The sequence below is a fragment of the Ailuropoda melanoleuca genome, chromosome 6 (genome assembly GCF_002007445.2).
Source record: "Ailuropoda melanoleuca isolate Jingjing chromosome 6, ASM200744v2, whole genome shotgun sequence".
Classification (NCBI taxonomy): domain Eukaryota; kingdom Metazoa; phylum Chordata; class Mammalia; order Carnivora; family Ursidae; genus Ailuropoda; species Ailuropoda melanoleuca.
This window is the reverse complement of record NC_048223.1, coordinates 32103539-32119514: the sequence shown is the minus strand read 5'-3', so window position 1 is coordinate 32119514 and position 15976 is coordinate 32103539. Positions and strand designations below refer to the sequence as shown.

General features: G+C 49.1%; 1 protein-coding gene across 3 annotated transcripts in view; it reads left to right on the top strand.

The window, feature by feature from the left end:
* The window catches only part of OSBPL10 (oxysterol binding protein like 10), a 292741-nt gene extending 280894 nt beyond the window's left edge, over positions 1–11847 (top strand). For all 3 annotated transcript variants that reach the window (XM_034662125.1, XM_034662124.1, XM_034662123.1), the window contains 4 exons: positions 3046–3232; positions 5390–5572; positions 7986–8139; positions 10522–11847. In XM_034662125.1, the coding sequence (XP_034518016.1) occupies positions 3046–3232; positions 5390–5572; positions 7986–8139; positions 10522–10566 (569 nt within the window). In that variant the 3' untranslated portion in view covers positions 10567–11847. The remainder of the gene's footprint in view (positions 1–3045; positions 3233–5389; positions 5573–7985; positions 8140–10521) is intronic.
* The last annotated feature ends 4129 nt before the right edge of the window (positions 11848–15976 follow it).

Below are 15976 nucleotides of genomic sequence, written 5' to 3'. Positions count from 1 at the left end.
GAATCGCCTTCTCCTCCTCACCGCAGCCCTGTGGAGGTGTGGCTACTGTCATCCCTGTGTCACGGATAAGGAAACTGAGGCACAGAGAAGGTAAGGCCCCAGGCCGGTGAGTGACTGAGGGCTTCAGAGGAGCCCCCTCAGAGGTCTCCGTCTCATTCAGCTCTTTACGAAGCCCTGGGGCACAGGGTCCACGTGAATATGTTGCAAAGAGAATATCAGCTGCACAACCCTGCATCACGAAGGGGCTCCGGTTGTGTGGCCCTGGCCTGAGGAGAGGCTGCCGGCAGGCCGTGCGCTCCCAGCTGCGGCCTGGAAGGGCTGACCAGCCAGCGACGCCGGAGCTGTCGGAGTGGGGGGTGCTCTTGAGGACGCGGTGGCCGCCGTGGAAGGGTTCTGCTACCAAGTAGTCCATTAGCACGGAGGCCAGGGACGGGGGACAGCCTCTTCTCCGGGACCTCGGAGAAAGTCTCCTCTGCAGGGACCCGGGGTCCTCTCCCAGCTGCCACAGCCCCAGACACCTTGCGAATGGGGCTGGCCCCGGAGGACCTGGAAGCTTGTGGGTAGAACTGGGCCAGGGAGGAGAGTCCGAGGTGGCCCTCTCTTCTCAGCTTTTCCTTCCAGTTCTTCTTGCCTGTGGGTGTCCTGCCTGTGTCTGGTATTAGCTGCGATTTCCCACCTGCTCAAGCAACCGAATGTGAGGAAGTCAGGCACACAGAGTGGGCTTTGAAACAACAAATGTGTCAGCCCAGCTGTTCTCCTCCAAGGGTCCTGCTCGGAAACTGTAAGAACTGAGCTAGCAAAGGGTAATTCTCCTGCCAGACACGTCGTCCCTCCCTGTGTGCGCACAGGGCAGGGCCTCGAGGGCCATCTGGGGAGTCTCCTCGCTGCCCTGTAGGAGGAGGGACGAGGGTCTGCATGAGAGTGTTCGATGGCCTGGGGGCTTTACTCTCAGGGAGATGCGTGAATTCAGTTACGAGAGCTAAGGCAAGGTGGAGAAGGGGGAGGAGGTCCGCTCTGACGTTCAGTGTATTTGGCGAAGAAGAGCCATGCTATTGCGTGTTCATGTTACGTCCATTTGTGCGGGACGGGGCGGGAGGGGAGGGGGGAGAGAGAGAGAGAGATTGAGGTTTAAATGCTGCCATGATATCTGTCCTCTGGTCCTGCCCGCGTGATCGTGAGTGACCCACAAATCTGTTTTTCCCTGATGGTCTCAGCTCCTGCATGTGCCCCACGTGTGTGAGCATCCCTCCACTCTGCGGGTGCTCGAGCCCCCTGCACGCACGCGAGCGCGTTAGCCCGGACTTGCAGACCACTTCTGTCTTTCTGTGCGTCGGCAGAACTGACTTTACTGGAGGTAACAGAGAGGGCGTCTGCTGGTTCCAGACGAGCGTCGTGGGTTTTCTGCAGACGGTAGCACTTCGGGGAGTAAGGGGACGTTCGAGGCTAAACTGAGTTCTAGTTGTCCGCGTCCTCACACTGACTTTAGCGACTCGGCATTCAGGACTTGTCTGTACGGTGTAGTCCCATCTGTCCTCAGACCCCCGGGCAAGCTCGTCAGGACTGAGAGAAGCACACTGTCTCTACTGGGCACGTTCTAGCTCTACTTGATACAGGCTTGTCTAGCCTGAGAGGGAAGCGCTGACCCGCCTAATTGCTTAACCCGAATTTCAATTTCCTCAGCCTTACTTAAACATGACAATTATTGCCAAATGGAGTCTTCGTGAAACTTAACCGACATAATGCATGGGAAGCCCCCAGGAATGCCTGGCAGCCAGAAAGTGCCAACACATGGGCACCACTGACCCCCAGGGGCCTGGGGAGGGGACACCACCAGGGAGGGGCCGAAGGACAGCACGTTCCTTCCTGCGACGCAGCACGGTGCACCCGTTGATGGCCAGGCTGGGAATGAGTTGGGATAGAGGGTGAGGCCGTGTGCAGGTCCCCAAGCCCCAGGGCTGGAGTGGGAGGCCGAGAAGGTTCCTTGCAGGGAACACATCTCAGCCTGTATCCTGGTTCTCGGGGCCCCTGCCAGCCTGTATGGGCCTTTGGGTGCAGTGAAATGCTGCCCCTCGACTGTGGGTGCCCAGCCAGGCAGGCCAGAGCAAGGGTTGGATTTCAGCCCTCAGAGGGCACCTTGTGTAGCATATAAACTATACAACAGTATACAGCTAGACTCCCAGCCCTGGGAGTATGTGCGTTTAAAGGCTTTCATGTTAGCTTTCGAGATCTTGATGAAAACTGTGGCCCCTTTCCCTAGAGAATAGACAAACCACACAATTTTGCATTGTTCCAGAGGACTGAGACCTCTCCACACCTAAGGCTTGGATCCCGGGTTGGAGAACCCCTGATCCAGAGACAGGTTGTCCATGTGGCTACTGCCTGCCCCAGGTTGCTGATAGCAGTGTCCAGGTTGAGTTCTCTGGCTTCGTGAGAACCGTGAAGGTCTCTCCTGCTCTCAGGAAAAGGCAGAACTCCTTCACATGCTATTTCAAAGCTTAAAAGAAGGTCTGGCCCCTGCCAAATTGGCCAGCCTGCACATCCACACCTCTTCCCTCCTCCCTTTGTTCACGTGGGCCCTTCCCTCAGCCCTTTCCTGCTCACCAGGCTCCTTCCCACCACAGGCCCTTTGCACATGCTCTTCCCCTGCCTCCACCCCGCCCCCGACCTTTACCTTCTCAACTCTTACCCAGTCCAAATGTCCCTTTCTTCGGGAGAATTCTGTTTCCAGATCAACTCCTGTTGGAGGCCTCCATGGCACTGGACACTTCTCCCTCCTGCCTTTGTCACACTTGGTGATTAATGTCCACCTTCGTGTTCTCCTTGAAGGAAGAAAGTGGGTCTGTTCACTGTTGTGTTTGCAGCAGCGTCTGGCGCGCAGTAGGGCAGGGGATAAATAAACACGTGGCCGCCGAGGGGCTGACCTTTGCAGAGGTGGGAGACGCGACCTCTGTCGCGGGAGGCTGCTTGGTTTGTCATCTTGATGTCTTTTGATCCCCAGCTGCCCTGTTCTTGTGTTCCTGACTCTCTCCCGCTCTCTCCCTGGAGGTGTGCTGAGACTCCTGGACCACGGGGAGGAGTACGTGTTCACCTTGCCCAGTGCCTACGCGCGCTCCATTCTCACCATCCCCTGGGTGGAGCTCGGAGGCAAAGTCAGCATCAGCTGTGCCAAGACAGGGTACTCGGCCACAGTGATCTTCCACACGAAGCCTTTTTACGGAGGGAAAGTCCACAGGTAGGAGGCGTCTGTGGACGCTGTGTGTCTGCCTTCACAGGGCACCCGGACTTTCTTTCCTCCAGACGGAGCTTGGGTTCCAGCTGCGGGAGTTGAAAATCAAGATAAAGTTAACGGATCTTTTTAAAAAGAGGCGCCTCTTTCCACCCCCCTCCCCCACATGGCAGTTTTTTTCTAAGCCCTCCCTGATCCACCCTTCCAGTGAAATCCTTTGGTGAGAGATTCACAGGACCCACACCTGAGAATAAAAGCTGCTTCCATTTCTTAAGAGAACCTCTCCCTTCTGAGGCCACAGCCCGTTTCTCTGCTCTGAAGCAATTCCATCTGTGAGCTCAGACGCTGCCTGAGAGCTTTTTTATGTATTTGAGAGAGAGAGAGAGAGAGAGAGAGAGCACAAGCAGGGGGAGGGGCAGAGGGAGAGGGAGAAGCAGGCTCCCCACTGAGCAGGGAGCCTGATGCAGGGCTCGATGCCAAGATGATGGGATCATGACCTGGGCCGAAGGCAGAGCCCAACTGACTGAGCCACCCAGGGGCCCCCTGAGAGCTCATTCCATGTTAAGTTGGTTCCATGAAATACCCTGAACCCCAAAGCACCTATGAAATCAGGACCACTTTGGAAGCTGGGAAGCCTGATCCTAAGAAATCGAAGGAAACATCTGCTGTTTGAGGGAAGCCTTAAGTTGTTCTCACCGCTGCCCTTAGAGCTCGCTGTATAAGCCAGCTCCCACCTCGGCCCTTGTTCTTGGAAAGCCTTGTTCTGTGTGGAGTTCGTGCGAGGTGTCAGGTGACACCTGGGAGAGGGGTGCCCCCCGTGGCTGTGTGGGAGCCACGCGCACTGGCTTGCGCGTGCTGAGGGTGTACGTTTCTCCACAGCTCCACGGTCTCTCGGACCCTGGCAGTAGCTTGAGATCTACGGAGGAGGGCACCCCCGAAGATGGCAAAAGAGTACAAATCAGGTGTTTTTCCCTCTGGAGAACGAGTTGTTAAAGCTTCGCCAGCACCCCGCTAGCACCCTTCCCCTACATGCAGCCAGAAGATTCCCGATGCCTCCCACGAGCCTTGGCCTCGGCACCCAGGAGCCATGGCTGTGCTCAGAGTCAGGGAGAGAGCTTCCAAGCCTGTGTTTGAAAACTCCGGGCTCAGCCTGAGCTGGGCCGTTCGAAAGAGGCGAGCTTAGCTCCTTCCTACCCTTGGCTGCTTCGGACCAGCTATCCTGTTTGCACCGGGGGACGCTGACCGTGCAGCAAGCTTCAAGGTGGAGAGGGAGGTGGGGTCCGCTTTCTCCCAGAGCTGGAGACCTGGAGCCCGCTGAGGCCAGGCAGGAGAAGCAGGGGAGGGCACAGACCTCCACAAAGACCCTGGTAAAGGTGGTCTGGGAGCTGCTGCTGGGAGGAGGACAGTGTTCAGTGCTGAGAGTGGAGGTTTTGCTCAGCCTTCGTTCAGAGGAACGTGCAGATGGCGGGGTGAACGGTTCCCTCCTTTTTCCGTGTGATCTCAGGCACAGGCTGGGCAGTCCCGTTTGGCCCATGGTTCTGGGTGTACTCTCATGCCCTGTTGGGGGTTAAATTGTAGCACTGTTCAATGCTATTTAAGGGAGGAGAACTATGTGCTTTGTTTCTAGTGAATTGCTTGATTTCAGTAAATTTCAATAAAAACATATCACCTTTGTGCATTTACCACAGTTAAGCAATTAACATTGCTGCATTGTGATCAACCAGCCTGCAGACTTCATTGCATCTCACCAGTTTCTCTACCGACGCTTGCTTTCTCTGATCAAGAATATTAGGTCACATTTTAAGAGCTAGTCTTTTTTTTTTCCTTTTTGAATATTTTATTTGAGAGTAAGAGGGAGAACAGGAGCAGGGGGAGGGGCAGAAGGGGAAGGAGTAGCAGACTCCCTGCTGAGCAGGGAGCTGCATATGGGACTTGATCTCAGGACCCTGAGATCATGACCTGAGCCTAAGGCAGACGCTTAACCGACTGAGCCGCCCAGGTGCCCCTTTAAGAGCTAGTCTTTAAGAAAAATGGCAAAAAACAATCCCTCCCCCTTGCGACCCCATGAAAAGGAATCTCTGTGTGTGAATCCACCTTCTGAAGTGTGAGTCTCTGTGTTGATAATCTCGTGAAGGGTGTTCATTTGACTCCTTCATTCATTAGGGTCACAGCGGAAGTGAAGCACAACCCGACCAACACCGTTGTTTGTAAAGCCCACGGGGAATGGAACGGTACCTTAGAGTTCACGTACAGCAGCGGAGAGACCAGGGTCATCGACACCACCACACTGCCGGTGTACCCCAAGAAGATCAGACCCCTGGAGAAGCAGGGGCCCATGGAGTCCAGGTGGGAACCGAGCAGGGTGTTTCTTCCGGGCCTGGCTCTTCTAGCACCTGACTGAAATAAAAGGGACAGCTGAGCGCTCCGTTGATGGAAATGGGCCAGGAGTACTGTTCTTGAATTTCTCCCTGTGTGTGGCTTAAGACAGATCCTTTGAAGCTTTCTGCTCTGTTCTGTAGGTAGGGGCATTGTGAGGGGAGTGTGCTGTAGACTTTTTAATGCCCGTCCTAAGAGTTTGTCAACTCAGCCGCTCTGTTGCTTGACTGCCGTTAAATACAGGGTCACTGGTCATCAAAGAGCTGTGCCTAGAAGCCACGAGATACTGTTTTTTTTCTCACGAGATTAGAGACACGATTTAAAAAAAAAAATCCAGCAGTGGCAAGAAGGGGATCAAATCGACACTCTGTACCCGATGCTCACAGTGAGAATGCGTGCAGGGCAGCTGCAGGGGTACGTAACTCCAAATTCCTGAATTCGCTTGAATTTTGTATTCCATCTTTGGGGATCTATTCTGAAGGAGAATTTTTAAATTCAGAAAAGGTTTTAAAGATAAAATTGGGTATTTTTTTCTAAAAAGAAAACGAAATAATAAAGAAGGAGAAACCATTTACCTGTTCAACAATAGGAAAGTGGTTAAAGTAAATCGGGGAGTATCCACCCAATTAGTATGTCCACTCCGTGGTGTGAATGTACTGCAGCCACTTAAGGGGTGTTTATGCAGGTACAGAATCTTCTTAGAATATGCCTTTTTTAAGTTTTTAGTCTAGGAGATTAGCTGACTATGGCTCATGGGCCACGTCCAGCCCATGGCAGATTTTTATAGAATTTTGAGGGACCACAGCTGTGATCATCGATTTACGTATTGCTTACAGCTGCCTTTGTATGGCATTTAAGCGGTTGTGATCAAGACTGTATGGCCGGCAAAGCCTACAGTGTTTGCTCTCTGGCCCTTTAAAGAAGATGTTTGCTGACCTCTTTGAGAGGCCTCTGCCCTCTAAATTTGGGACCACTAGCTTATGTTGAGACTCAGTCATGGGAGGTCCTGCCCTTGAGAGCACCCCACCTTGGATGTCCTTGTGCCCAGCTTCTCCCTCAGCTCTAGATGTGTGTGGAGGGAGTGGGTGATGAAAAGGTCGTGATTTGACCTTTCGTGACCTTTCGTGATCACCTTCCCCTCACTCTTTCCTCCCCTTACTCTTTCCTCCCATCACCTCATTTTTTGGCCAGTTGGACCTGGCTTTATAGTCCAGTTCCACAAGTTTCTCCTGCTGTAAATGGGAGCCATTTCTGCCTGGGGCTGTGTATGGTCGGATTCAGGATAGGTCTGGTGGGCAGGCTGCACTTACAGCAGGAGCTCACCCCTTGTTGGCTGCCTGATTCTGATCCCTCTCAGAAGGGGCTGCTCCTTGTCCCCCCATCGCTGGCAGCCTTTTCTGCCATTTTTTGGCTTCATCATGCCAACACTCTGGCTTCCTGCTGTTCCAGGCCCTCTCCTGGACAAGGCCAAGGGTACTCCACCATGGGAGTGCTCCCGGCCATGGATCTAATTATGGAATGTTTGCTCCTGGCTGCAGAGGGGTGTTTTCCCCAAAGTCAGGGAGGGGGTCCTCACAGTGCAGCAGAGAATACTGATAGCTCCTTTTATGCAAAATCCCAGATTGCCCCATGCATTTGCATGAGGAAGTGCCCGGGGGCTGGTATCCTGCTTTATCTCAGTCCCTCTCCTCCCCTTCTAGAGCAGAGGATGAATCAGGAATGGTCCTGGGACGTTCCCGAAGGCGGAAAGCTATACCTCAGACAGGAGCCAGTCTAGGCTGCCTTCTGCAAGGAGTGAATGAAGGAGGCAGAGGAGTAATTTTCCATGTAGACTCGGGGGCTTGCTGGATCCTGCCAGCTACACACATGCCCCCTCCCCCCAGTCTACAACTCCTAATACCGGCTTCCCCTGTGGATCCGCAGCCATTGTTCGTATTTATCAGCTTGCTGACCTCGGGCCCGGCACTTTGCGTGGATCTTATTTTTCTCTTTAAAATGTAGGTGGTGATATAGCCTCCGTACCTCTGGGGTGTGGTGATGGTGAAATGAGCTCGTATATACGTAAGATGTGAGCGATACGAGATGCTGTTATTGCAGTTGTGATGGTCGTAATAGCAATACCGCTCGCCACTGCTGTTACTGCTAGACTCAGTTGCTAGACACTCAGAGCCCTGAGGGAGGCATGCCGCTCAGGACAAGGGGGGACTGGAGACTTGGGCACCTGTTAGCCCTGGGTTCTCATCCTGGCTCTAGGGGTCTTGGAGGCACCTGGAATGCGCTCCCCCTGCCCACGTGCCCTCCCCACCTCAGCTCTTGCTGAGAGCCGCCCCTGTCAAGCCAGCTGTCCCTGCCTGACCGCTTCCTCTCCTCCATGCTTCCCCAGGAACCTCTGGCAGGAGGTGACCAGATACCTGCGGCTGGGGGACATTGATGCCGCCACCGAGCAGAAGCGGCGCCTGGAGGAGAAGCAGCGGGTGGAGGAACGGAAACGGGAGACCCTCCACACGCCGTGGCAGCCCAAGTATTTCATCCAGGAGGTAACTGCCGCCTGTCTTTGGGGACTGGTCCCGGGCGAGGGGCAGATGGGTTTGTCTTGCCAGTGCAGCCGTTTGGATGGATGAGGACGCAGGGGAGCTCCTGGGAAGGTTTGGGACGGCCTTGATCTGGCTGCAGCTTTGGGCCAGGCCGTCCTAGGGGCAGAACTGAGCGCCCGATGCTTCCCCGCTGACATCTTCCGTCCGAATAGCCCGTCGGCCTGACGGGGAGCGCAAGGAAGGAAGGGGCGGATGCTGTCCTATTTAAAAAACAGAAACAAAACCAAAAACACAACCCCCGCTACTTTATCATTAGTAACACCTTAGCCGTGAAGCACCTCGAATGGGCCAAAGGGGATGGACATGCCAGGAAAGGCCAGCGTGAGTCCTGTGTCCTCAGTGCCGCTGCTGTCACCCAGGAGAGCGACACTGGAAGAGTAATGGCCACCAGGTTGCCCACCCCCCTGGCAAGCAGGCAAGGTACCGTGTGCCCCGTTGAGGTTCTTATGAAGTTGTTTGTGGAGCAGTTGGGAAGCTTTCTGAGAACAGAATTGGAAATAGCAGACGTGTGGGAGCCACAGTTTTTAATGGAGGCCCTCAGGAGCCTGGCAGCATCGAAGAGAGAAGGACCCGTGAGGACTGGGGGAGACACAGGCGTTCATAAAGGGAGTGGAGGCCACTTAACCCCCAGGCGACCCCAGACTGTCCCATTCTTCACAAGAAGTGAGGAATCGTCTAGTGACACGGTAGCAAGGAATTTTAACATGTTGAAACACTGCGAGCCGATGCAAGTATGTGTAGGCTCTCTTGGGCCCAGGTGCTGCTGGTGTCTGAGCTACAAGGAAGGGTGACTGTGTCCAGGAAGGCGGCAGGGGGAGATAGGAACTGGGAGGTGGATGTCCGGTCGGGAACAGAAGCAGCCGCAGTTGTCCCCGCAGGCAGGAACACAGAGACTTCCAGGTCGGAGGCTGGTTCAGACAGGAAGCCTGCTTGAGCTGCCTGGAGGCTCTGAGTGAGAACCGGGTCTGGGAGCCTGGCCTAGGAGGGTGACTCTGAACCCTAGCCAGGGTTCTCCAGAGAAACAGCAGAAGCGGGAGCAGGAGATGTGAATACATAGCGATTTGTTATGAGGAATCGGCTCATGAGATTTTGGAGGCTGAAAAGCCTCAGAATCTGCTGTTGGCAAGCCGGAGACCCCGGCGGTGGTGTGATTCAGTTCGAGTCCGAAGGCCTGAGAACCAGGGCAGCCAGTGGTAGAAAGGCCAGTCCAAGGGCGGGAGATGAGCTGTCCCCAACTCAAGAAGTGAGGCAGGAAAAGAAAGGAGGGTGAGTTCCTCCTTCCTTCGTCTGCAGATTTTGTGTTCGGGCCCTGAGTGCAGCGGATCGTGCCCACCCTCTCTAGTGAGGGAAAGCAGCTGGCCAGAGTGCTCGTGGTCCCATCTGGAAACTCCCTCACGGACGCATCCCGAGGGAGTGTGTGATCTGGGCGCCATGGCCAGTCAAGTTAATACACAAAATTAACCGTTACAAAATCCGCCAAGGATCCTTTTGTGAGGTGGATCTGGTCTCGGAGACAACTAGTTTGCCTGGCTTCTGGGAAAAGTTGGACGTAGAAAAACCCAGAAGATGACAACAACAGAAAACCCCACACAGCTTTTCCTGGGTTTGATAAAAGCCAGTATGTTCGTAACAGAAAGCTTGAGGATATGTAGAGAATACAAATCATCCCAATACCAGAATCGTTACCATTCAGTACATTCCCTCCTAGGTAAGCCCCAGGTTGCGTGTCCCGCTCTGATTCTGGCCCTTTCTCTGATACTCGGTGTCGTCTCTTGTGTGCGCTGACTTGTGACCCCTGCCTGCTGCAGGGAGCCGTGGCTGGGCGGTCCCCTCCAGGCCGCTGGGCTGTGAATCACTGCTTGGGCCGGCTCCTCGGAGGCAGGCCTGGCCTCCTCTCTCCTGTCCATTCATCCGACCACCCTCCTTTCTTGTCTTGCCCCACTATTTCAAAGAGCTTTCTGGCAGCTAATCTTACGTGATGTAAGCTCCCCTTCTTATGTTATTTTGGTTATTTTGTGGGGTTTCCTCCTGAAATGCCAAGATGTGAGGATGTGTGGTCTCTCCAAAGCAGCCGGGCCGAGGAGGGGGAGTGAGACCACCAGCATGGCGTGGCTGTGAGCTACCAGAACATGCACGCACGCGCACACACACACACACACACACACACACACACACACACACACGGCACCCGTGACCAGATGCTAACGGAGCACTGCTTTGCTTGGTACTCCGCTTCTAGCCCAGCAGAGGCTGGGGAACTGTCTTTGCTTCTCCCCTTGCCCAGCTGAGAGGTCCTCATAAAATGTCTCCTTCCTTGTCTTGCAGGGTGACGGCTGGGTGTACTTCAATCCTCTTTGGAAGGCACACTGATGGGGTGCAGGTGCAGAGCTTTCAGAATAGCCCTGTTTTTGTAGGAATTAAAGTGGTACAGTATCAAGGTTCTGCCGGTATTCACCGAGACCTCTTGATATCATTCAAGAAGCGGTACCTGAGAGAGAAAGGATATACTGTGAAAACCGCACCACCAAACTCCTCTAGGATTGAATTTATTCAAGAGCCATTTGGGGCATGTGTGTGTACGCAGGTCTGTGTGTGAGCTCTCAGTACACTGTATGTTCACACACGTGCACTATAGACCCATGTCTGCTGGGTATTATCACACATGTAAATACTGCACTTACCAAGATTTAAGTGGGTAATTATGAGCTCCTTTTTATCAATGAGGTTTGAGGTTTTCTATTTTTCACTTTGCCAAAAATGTTTTGCACTCACAAAAGTATTCTCGTGTCGTCAACTCCTGTCAAAGCAGAGGTGAACTGGCATGGTCCGGGTGATGTCCATATGGTAGAACGTGGCTTTAGAAGGGTAGGTGGCTGTCACTTCACAATTTTTGTTGTGATTCCCACCTCCCTCCCCACTTTAGCATTTCGTTTGTCCTTACTCAAGAAAGGGAAACCGTTCCTGCTGAATGGCGAGGGGGCAAGAAGCTGTTAGAGGTTTATGCCAGAGCCTTCCAAGATGGAGTGCCCTTGGGAGAAGCAGGCCCACCTTGGAATTTTCCTCCCATCTCCTTGCCCCACAATCTTTCTGACAGTTTCTCATGTGCAAAGCATTAGTTAGACATTTTTCAGAAGCTGCTCCTTTTACAGTAGAAAACAAGTCAGATGAAGACTTCACTACTTTTGTGATGAAAAAGGGCTTTAGGAGTTAAATACACGCATGCGTATACAAAACCGCACCACCACAGCCTCAATTTTGTATTTAGTTTGGGGAAAGAGAAAATAATTTCCTGTGGGTTTTTTTTTAAGTGCGTCTCTCTTGTTTGACTCAAACTCAGCAAGAAAACCACTGTGATTAAATGACACACACATAAAGACTGCAAAAGCGTTCCATGGTTTCAGCTGAATGTCAGTCCTCAGCCTTTACAAATGAGGTCAAGACATGACTAGAATATAAAGCAAGGAAAAACTGAAGTATTTGATTTTTTGCTCAATGCTTAATTTATTTTTTACTGTGCCACTCAGAATATTTATAAAAATCCAGTAGCATGAATGCTTCTCTGTAGTAATACTGATTTTGTGCCTTTTGTCTGCTTTCTTAAGACCAATTGTTCACTTTGTAGATATTAGACAATATATTTCAATTAAGTACTATACCTGTCTGTGTGTTTATATTTTATTTTTAGGGATCCAAAGTTTCAGTTGGAACTGATGGCTCTGAATGAGCTCAGATTTTATTGGTTAGATATTGCTAATTTGATGTGAACAGCAATCATATTTAGATCAAAGCAGTGTTTTAAACACAGTAAAAAAAAAAATCTACCAGATACACAGTATTTATGGAAATGTTCTGAAAAATTCATAGGAACATTTAACTCCTATCTGGTGAATGTTCTGGTTTGTGAGAAGTGCCTACCAGCCAAAGTCCTAATGCAGTAGGCCTGTTCAGGTTCGTAGTCTTAAAACATCTGGGAGAATAAAGTGTGTGGAACCATTTTATCTCTGAGAAGGAAAACAGAATAGATTCTATTTTGAGGGAGAAAATCTTCAAAGACAAGACTGCAAAATAATCACTGTGGTGTGTTTTAGATTTTTCCAGTCTTATGTTACGCCGAAGAAGTTTGAACCATCTGGGAAATTAAACATGGACAGGGTTCACTTTCTTTTCTGTTTTAGGTGGGAGAGGGTTCAATTTGCCTTTATAAAAAATTGTGAAATATATACAGAAGATTTATATAAAATATATTACAGTTCCAAGAATAAACACCCATGTACCCAGTGCTTAAGGGAAGACACCCAAGTTTGCTAGTACCTTAAATGCCATATTTGTGTCCCTACAGAATTGTATCCCCCTCCTTGACCATAGAGAGAACACTACCACTGTTCTGATTCTTGGAGTAATTTTTTTTTTTTTTAAACCATCACACACGCTATGTGTACTTATAAAGAACATGCTTGGTTTTGCCTCTTTAAGCTAACATTTTGTTTACGGGTCAATCTATATTATGAGTTACTCTATTTGTTCACTTTCCTATTCTTTTTTGCTGAATTCACATTTTGTTTTAGTCTTTCATTGTGGTAAGATACGTATTGAACATAAAATTTACCATTTTAGCAATTTTTAAGTGTACGGTTCATTGGCATTAAATACATTCCCAGTATTGTGTAACCAGCACAGCTGTCTGTGTCCATACTTTCCGACTTCCCAAATTGCAACTCCCTGCACATTAGTTGATGACTCTGCACTCCTACCCCCCATCTCTGCAACCCTTAACAACCGCCATTTTACTTGGTTTTTACTGATTACTGTTAAGTACCACATATAAGTGGAATCATTCTACACCTGTCCCTTTGTGCCTGGCTTATTTTACTTGGCATAATGTGTTCAAATTTTATTAGAATTTCCTTTCTTTTTAGGGCTGAATAATATTCCATCGTATGTTTATATACCATATTTTGTTCTCTCTTTACCTGTCCATGAACATTGGAGTTGTTTATATCTTTTGGCTATTGTGAATAATGCTGCTGTGAACATGGGAGTGCAAATATCTGAGTAATATCTGCTTTTAGTTCTTTTGGGGATATACGTATCCAGAAGTGGAAGTACTATACCATATGAAAATGCCATGTTTTAACTTTTGAGTACCTGCCATACTGCTTTCCACAGTGCCTACGTCATTTTGCAGTCCTACCAGAAATGTGTAAGGGTTTCAGTTTTTCCACATTCTCCCCAACACTTGTTTTTTTTTTTTTTAATAATAATCATCATAAAGGGTGTGAAGTGCCATCTCACTGGGGTTTTGATTTGCATTTCTTTAATGATCAGTGATGTTGAGCATCTTCTCATGTGCTTATTGTCCACTTCTATATCTTCTTTGGAGAAATGTCTTTTTAAGTCCTTTGCCCATTTTCTTTTTCTTTTTTTTTTCTTTTAAAGATTTTATTTATTTATTTGACAGAGAGAGAGACAGCCAGAGAGAGAGGGAACACGAGCAGGGGGAGTGGGAGAGGAGGAGCCTGATGTGGGGCTCGATCCCAGAACACCGGGATCACGCCCTGAGCCAAAGGCAGAAGTTCAACGACTGAGCCACCCACGCACCCCTTTGCCCATTTTCTAATTGGGTTTTATGTGTGGAGCTTTAGGAGTTCTTTATAAATTCTGAATGTTCTTTATCAGATATATAATTTCTGATTTATAATTTTATCAGATATATAATGCTTCTTCCATTCTGTAGGTTGCCTTTTTACCCTGTTGATAGGGTCCGTGATGTACAAAAGTATTTAATTTTGGTGGAGTCCAATTTATCTACTTTTCCTTTTGTAGCTTGTACTTTTATCGTCCTATCCAAGAAATCGTTGACAAATCTGACTTCACGGAGCTTTTCTTTTTCTTTTCCTTCCCTAAGATTTTATTTATTTGAGAGAGCGAGAGAGAGCAAGAGTTGGGGAGGGGCAGAGGGAGAGGAAGATGCAGAGTTTCCCCCACTGAGCAGGGATCCAACACGGGGCTCGATCCCAGGACCCTCGAATCATGACTCAAGCCGAAGGGAGACGCTTAACTGAGCCACCCAGGTGCCCCCACGTAGTTTTTCCTCTAAGTTTTCTTCTAATGGTTTTATACTTTAAGCTCTTATGTTTAGGGTTTTGATCCATTTCAAGTTAATTTTTGTATATGGTGTTAAGTAAAGGTCCAACTTCATTATTTAGCATATGGATATCCTGTTTTGCTAGGACCATTTGATGAAAAGACTCTCCTTTCTCCATTGAATGGTATTGGTACCCTTACCAAAAATCATTTGACCAAGATGCAAGGGCTTATTCCTGGGCCCGTCGTTCTATTACATTGGTCTGTATCTATTTTTATGCCAGTACCACACTGTTTTGATTACTATACTTTTTGAAAATTTTGAAAATAGGAAGTGGGAGACTTTCAGCTTTTTTTCTTTTTCAAGGTTGTTTTGGCTACAAAGGGTCCCTTGAGATTCCATATGAATTTTAGGATGGAATTTTCTAGATTTGTTTAAAACATTGCTGGAATTTTGATAGGTCAGGCATTGCACTGACTCTGTAGATTACCTTGCATGGTATTGACAATATTGTCTTCTAATCCATAAACACAGGTGGTCTTTCCATTTACTTATTTCATCTTCCATTTCTTCAGAAATATTTTGTGGTTTTTAGTTTTCATTTTATTGCATTTTGTTTTATTGTGCTTTGCAGATACTGCTTTTTTTTATAGTTGAAGGTTTGTGGCAGACTTACTTAAGGTAGGGCTATCAGCACCATTTTCCCAATAGCATTTGCTCACTTTATGTCTCTGTGTCACATTTTGGTAATTTTTGCAATATTTTAATCTTTTTCATTATTTTACTTGTTATGGTGATCTGTTATCACTGATCTTTGATCTTACTATTGTAACTGTTTGGGGGTGCCATGAACCGCACCCAATAAGGTGGCAAGCTTATTGGATAAATGTTAAAAGTTGCGTATGTTCTGACTGCTACACCAACCATCTCACCCCCACCTCTCTTCCTCTGCTTGGGCCTCCTTATTCTGAGACAGACGATACTGACAATAGTAACCTCCCAATGGTCTCTAAGTGTTCAAGTGGAAGAAAGAGTCAGCCATCTCTTACTTTACATCAGAAGCTGGAAATGATTACGCTTAGCGAGGAAGGCATGTTGAAAACTGAGAGGGGCCAAAACCTAGGCCTCTTGCACCAGTTAGCCAAGTTGTGAATGCAAAGGAAAGGTTCTTGAAGGAAATTAAAAGTGCTACTCCAGTGAACACAAATGATAAGAAAGCAAAACAGCTTTATTGCTGATATGGAGAAAGTTTTAGTTAAATCAGGTCAAATCAGCCACAACACTGTCCCTTAAGCCAAAGCCTAATCCAGAGCAAGACCCTGACTCTCCTCCTTCTAGGAAGGCCGAGAGAGGTGAGGAAGCTGCAGAAGAAAAGTTTGAAGCTAGCAGAGGGTAGTTCATGAGGTGTAAGGAAAGAAATTGAAACCATAACGTAAAAGTGCAAGGGGAAGCAGGAAATGCTGATGGAGAAGCTGCAGCAAATTATCCAGAAGATCTAGCTAAGATAATGAAGGTGGCTACACTGAACAACAGATTTGCAGTATAGATGTAACAGACATCTATTGGAAGAAGATGCCACCTGGGACTTTCATAGCTAAAGGGGAGAAGTCAATGCCTGGCTTCAAAGGGCAGGCTGAGACTCTTGTAGGAGTTCATGTACCTGGTGACTTAAGTTGAAGCCAATGCTCATTAACT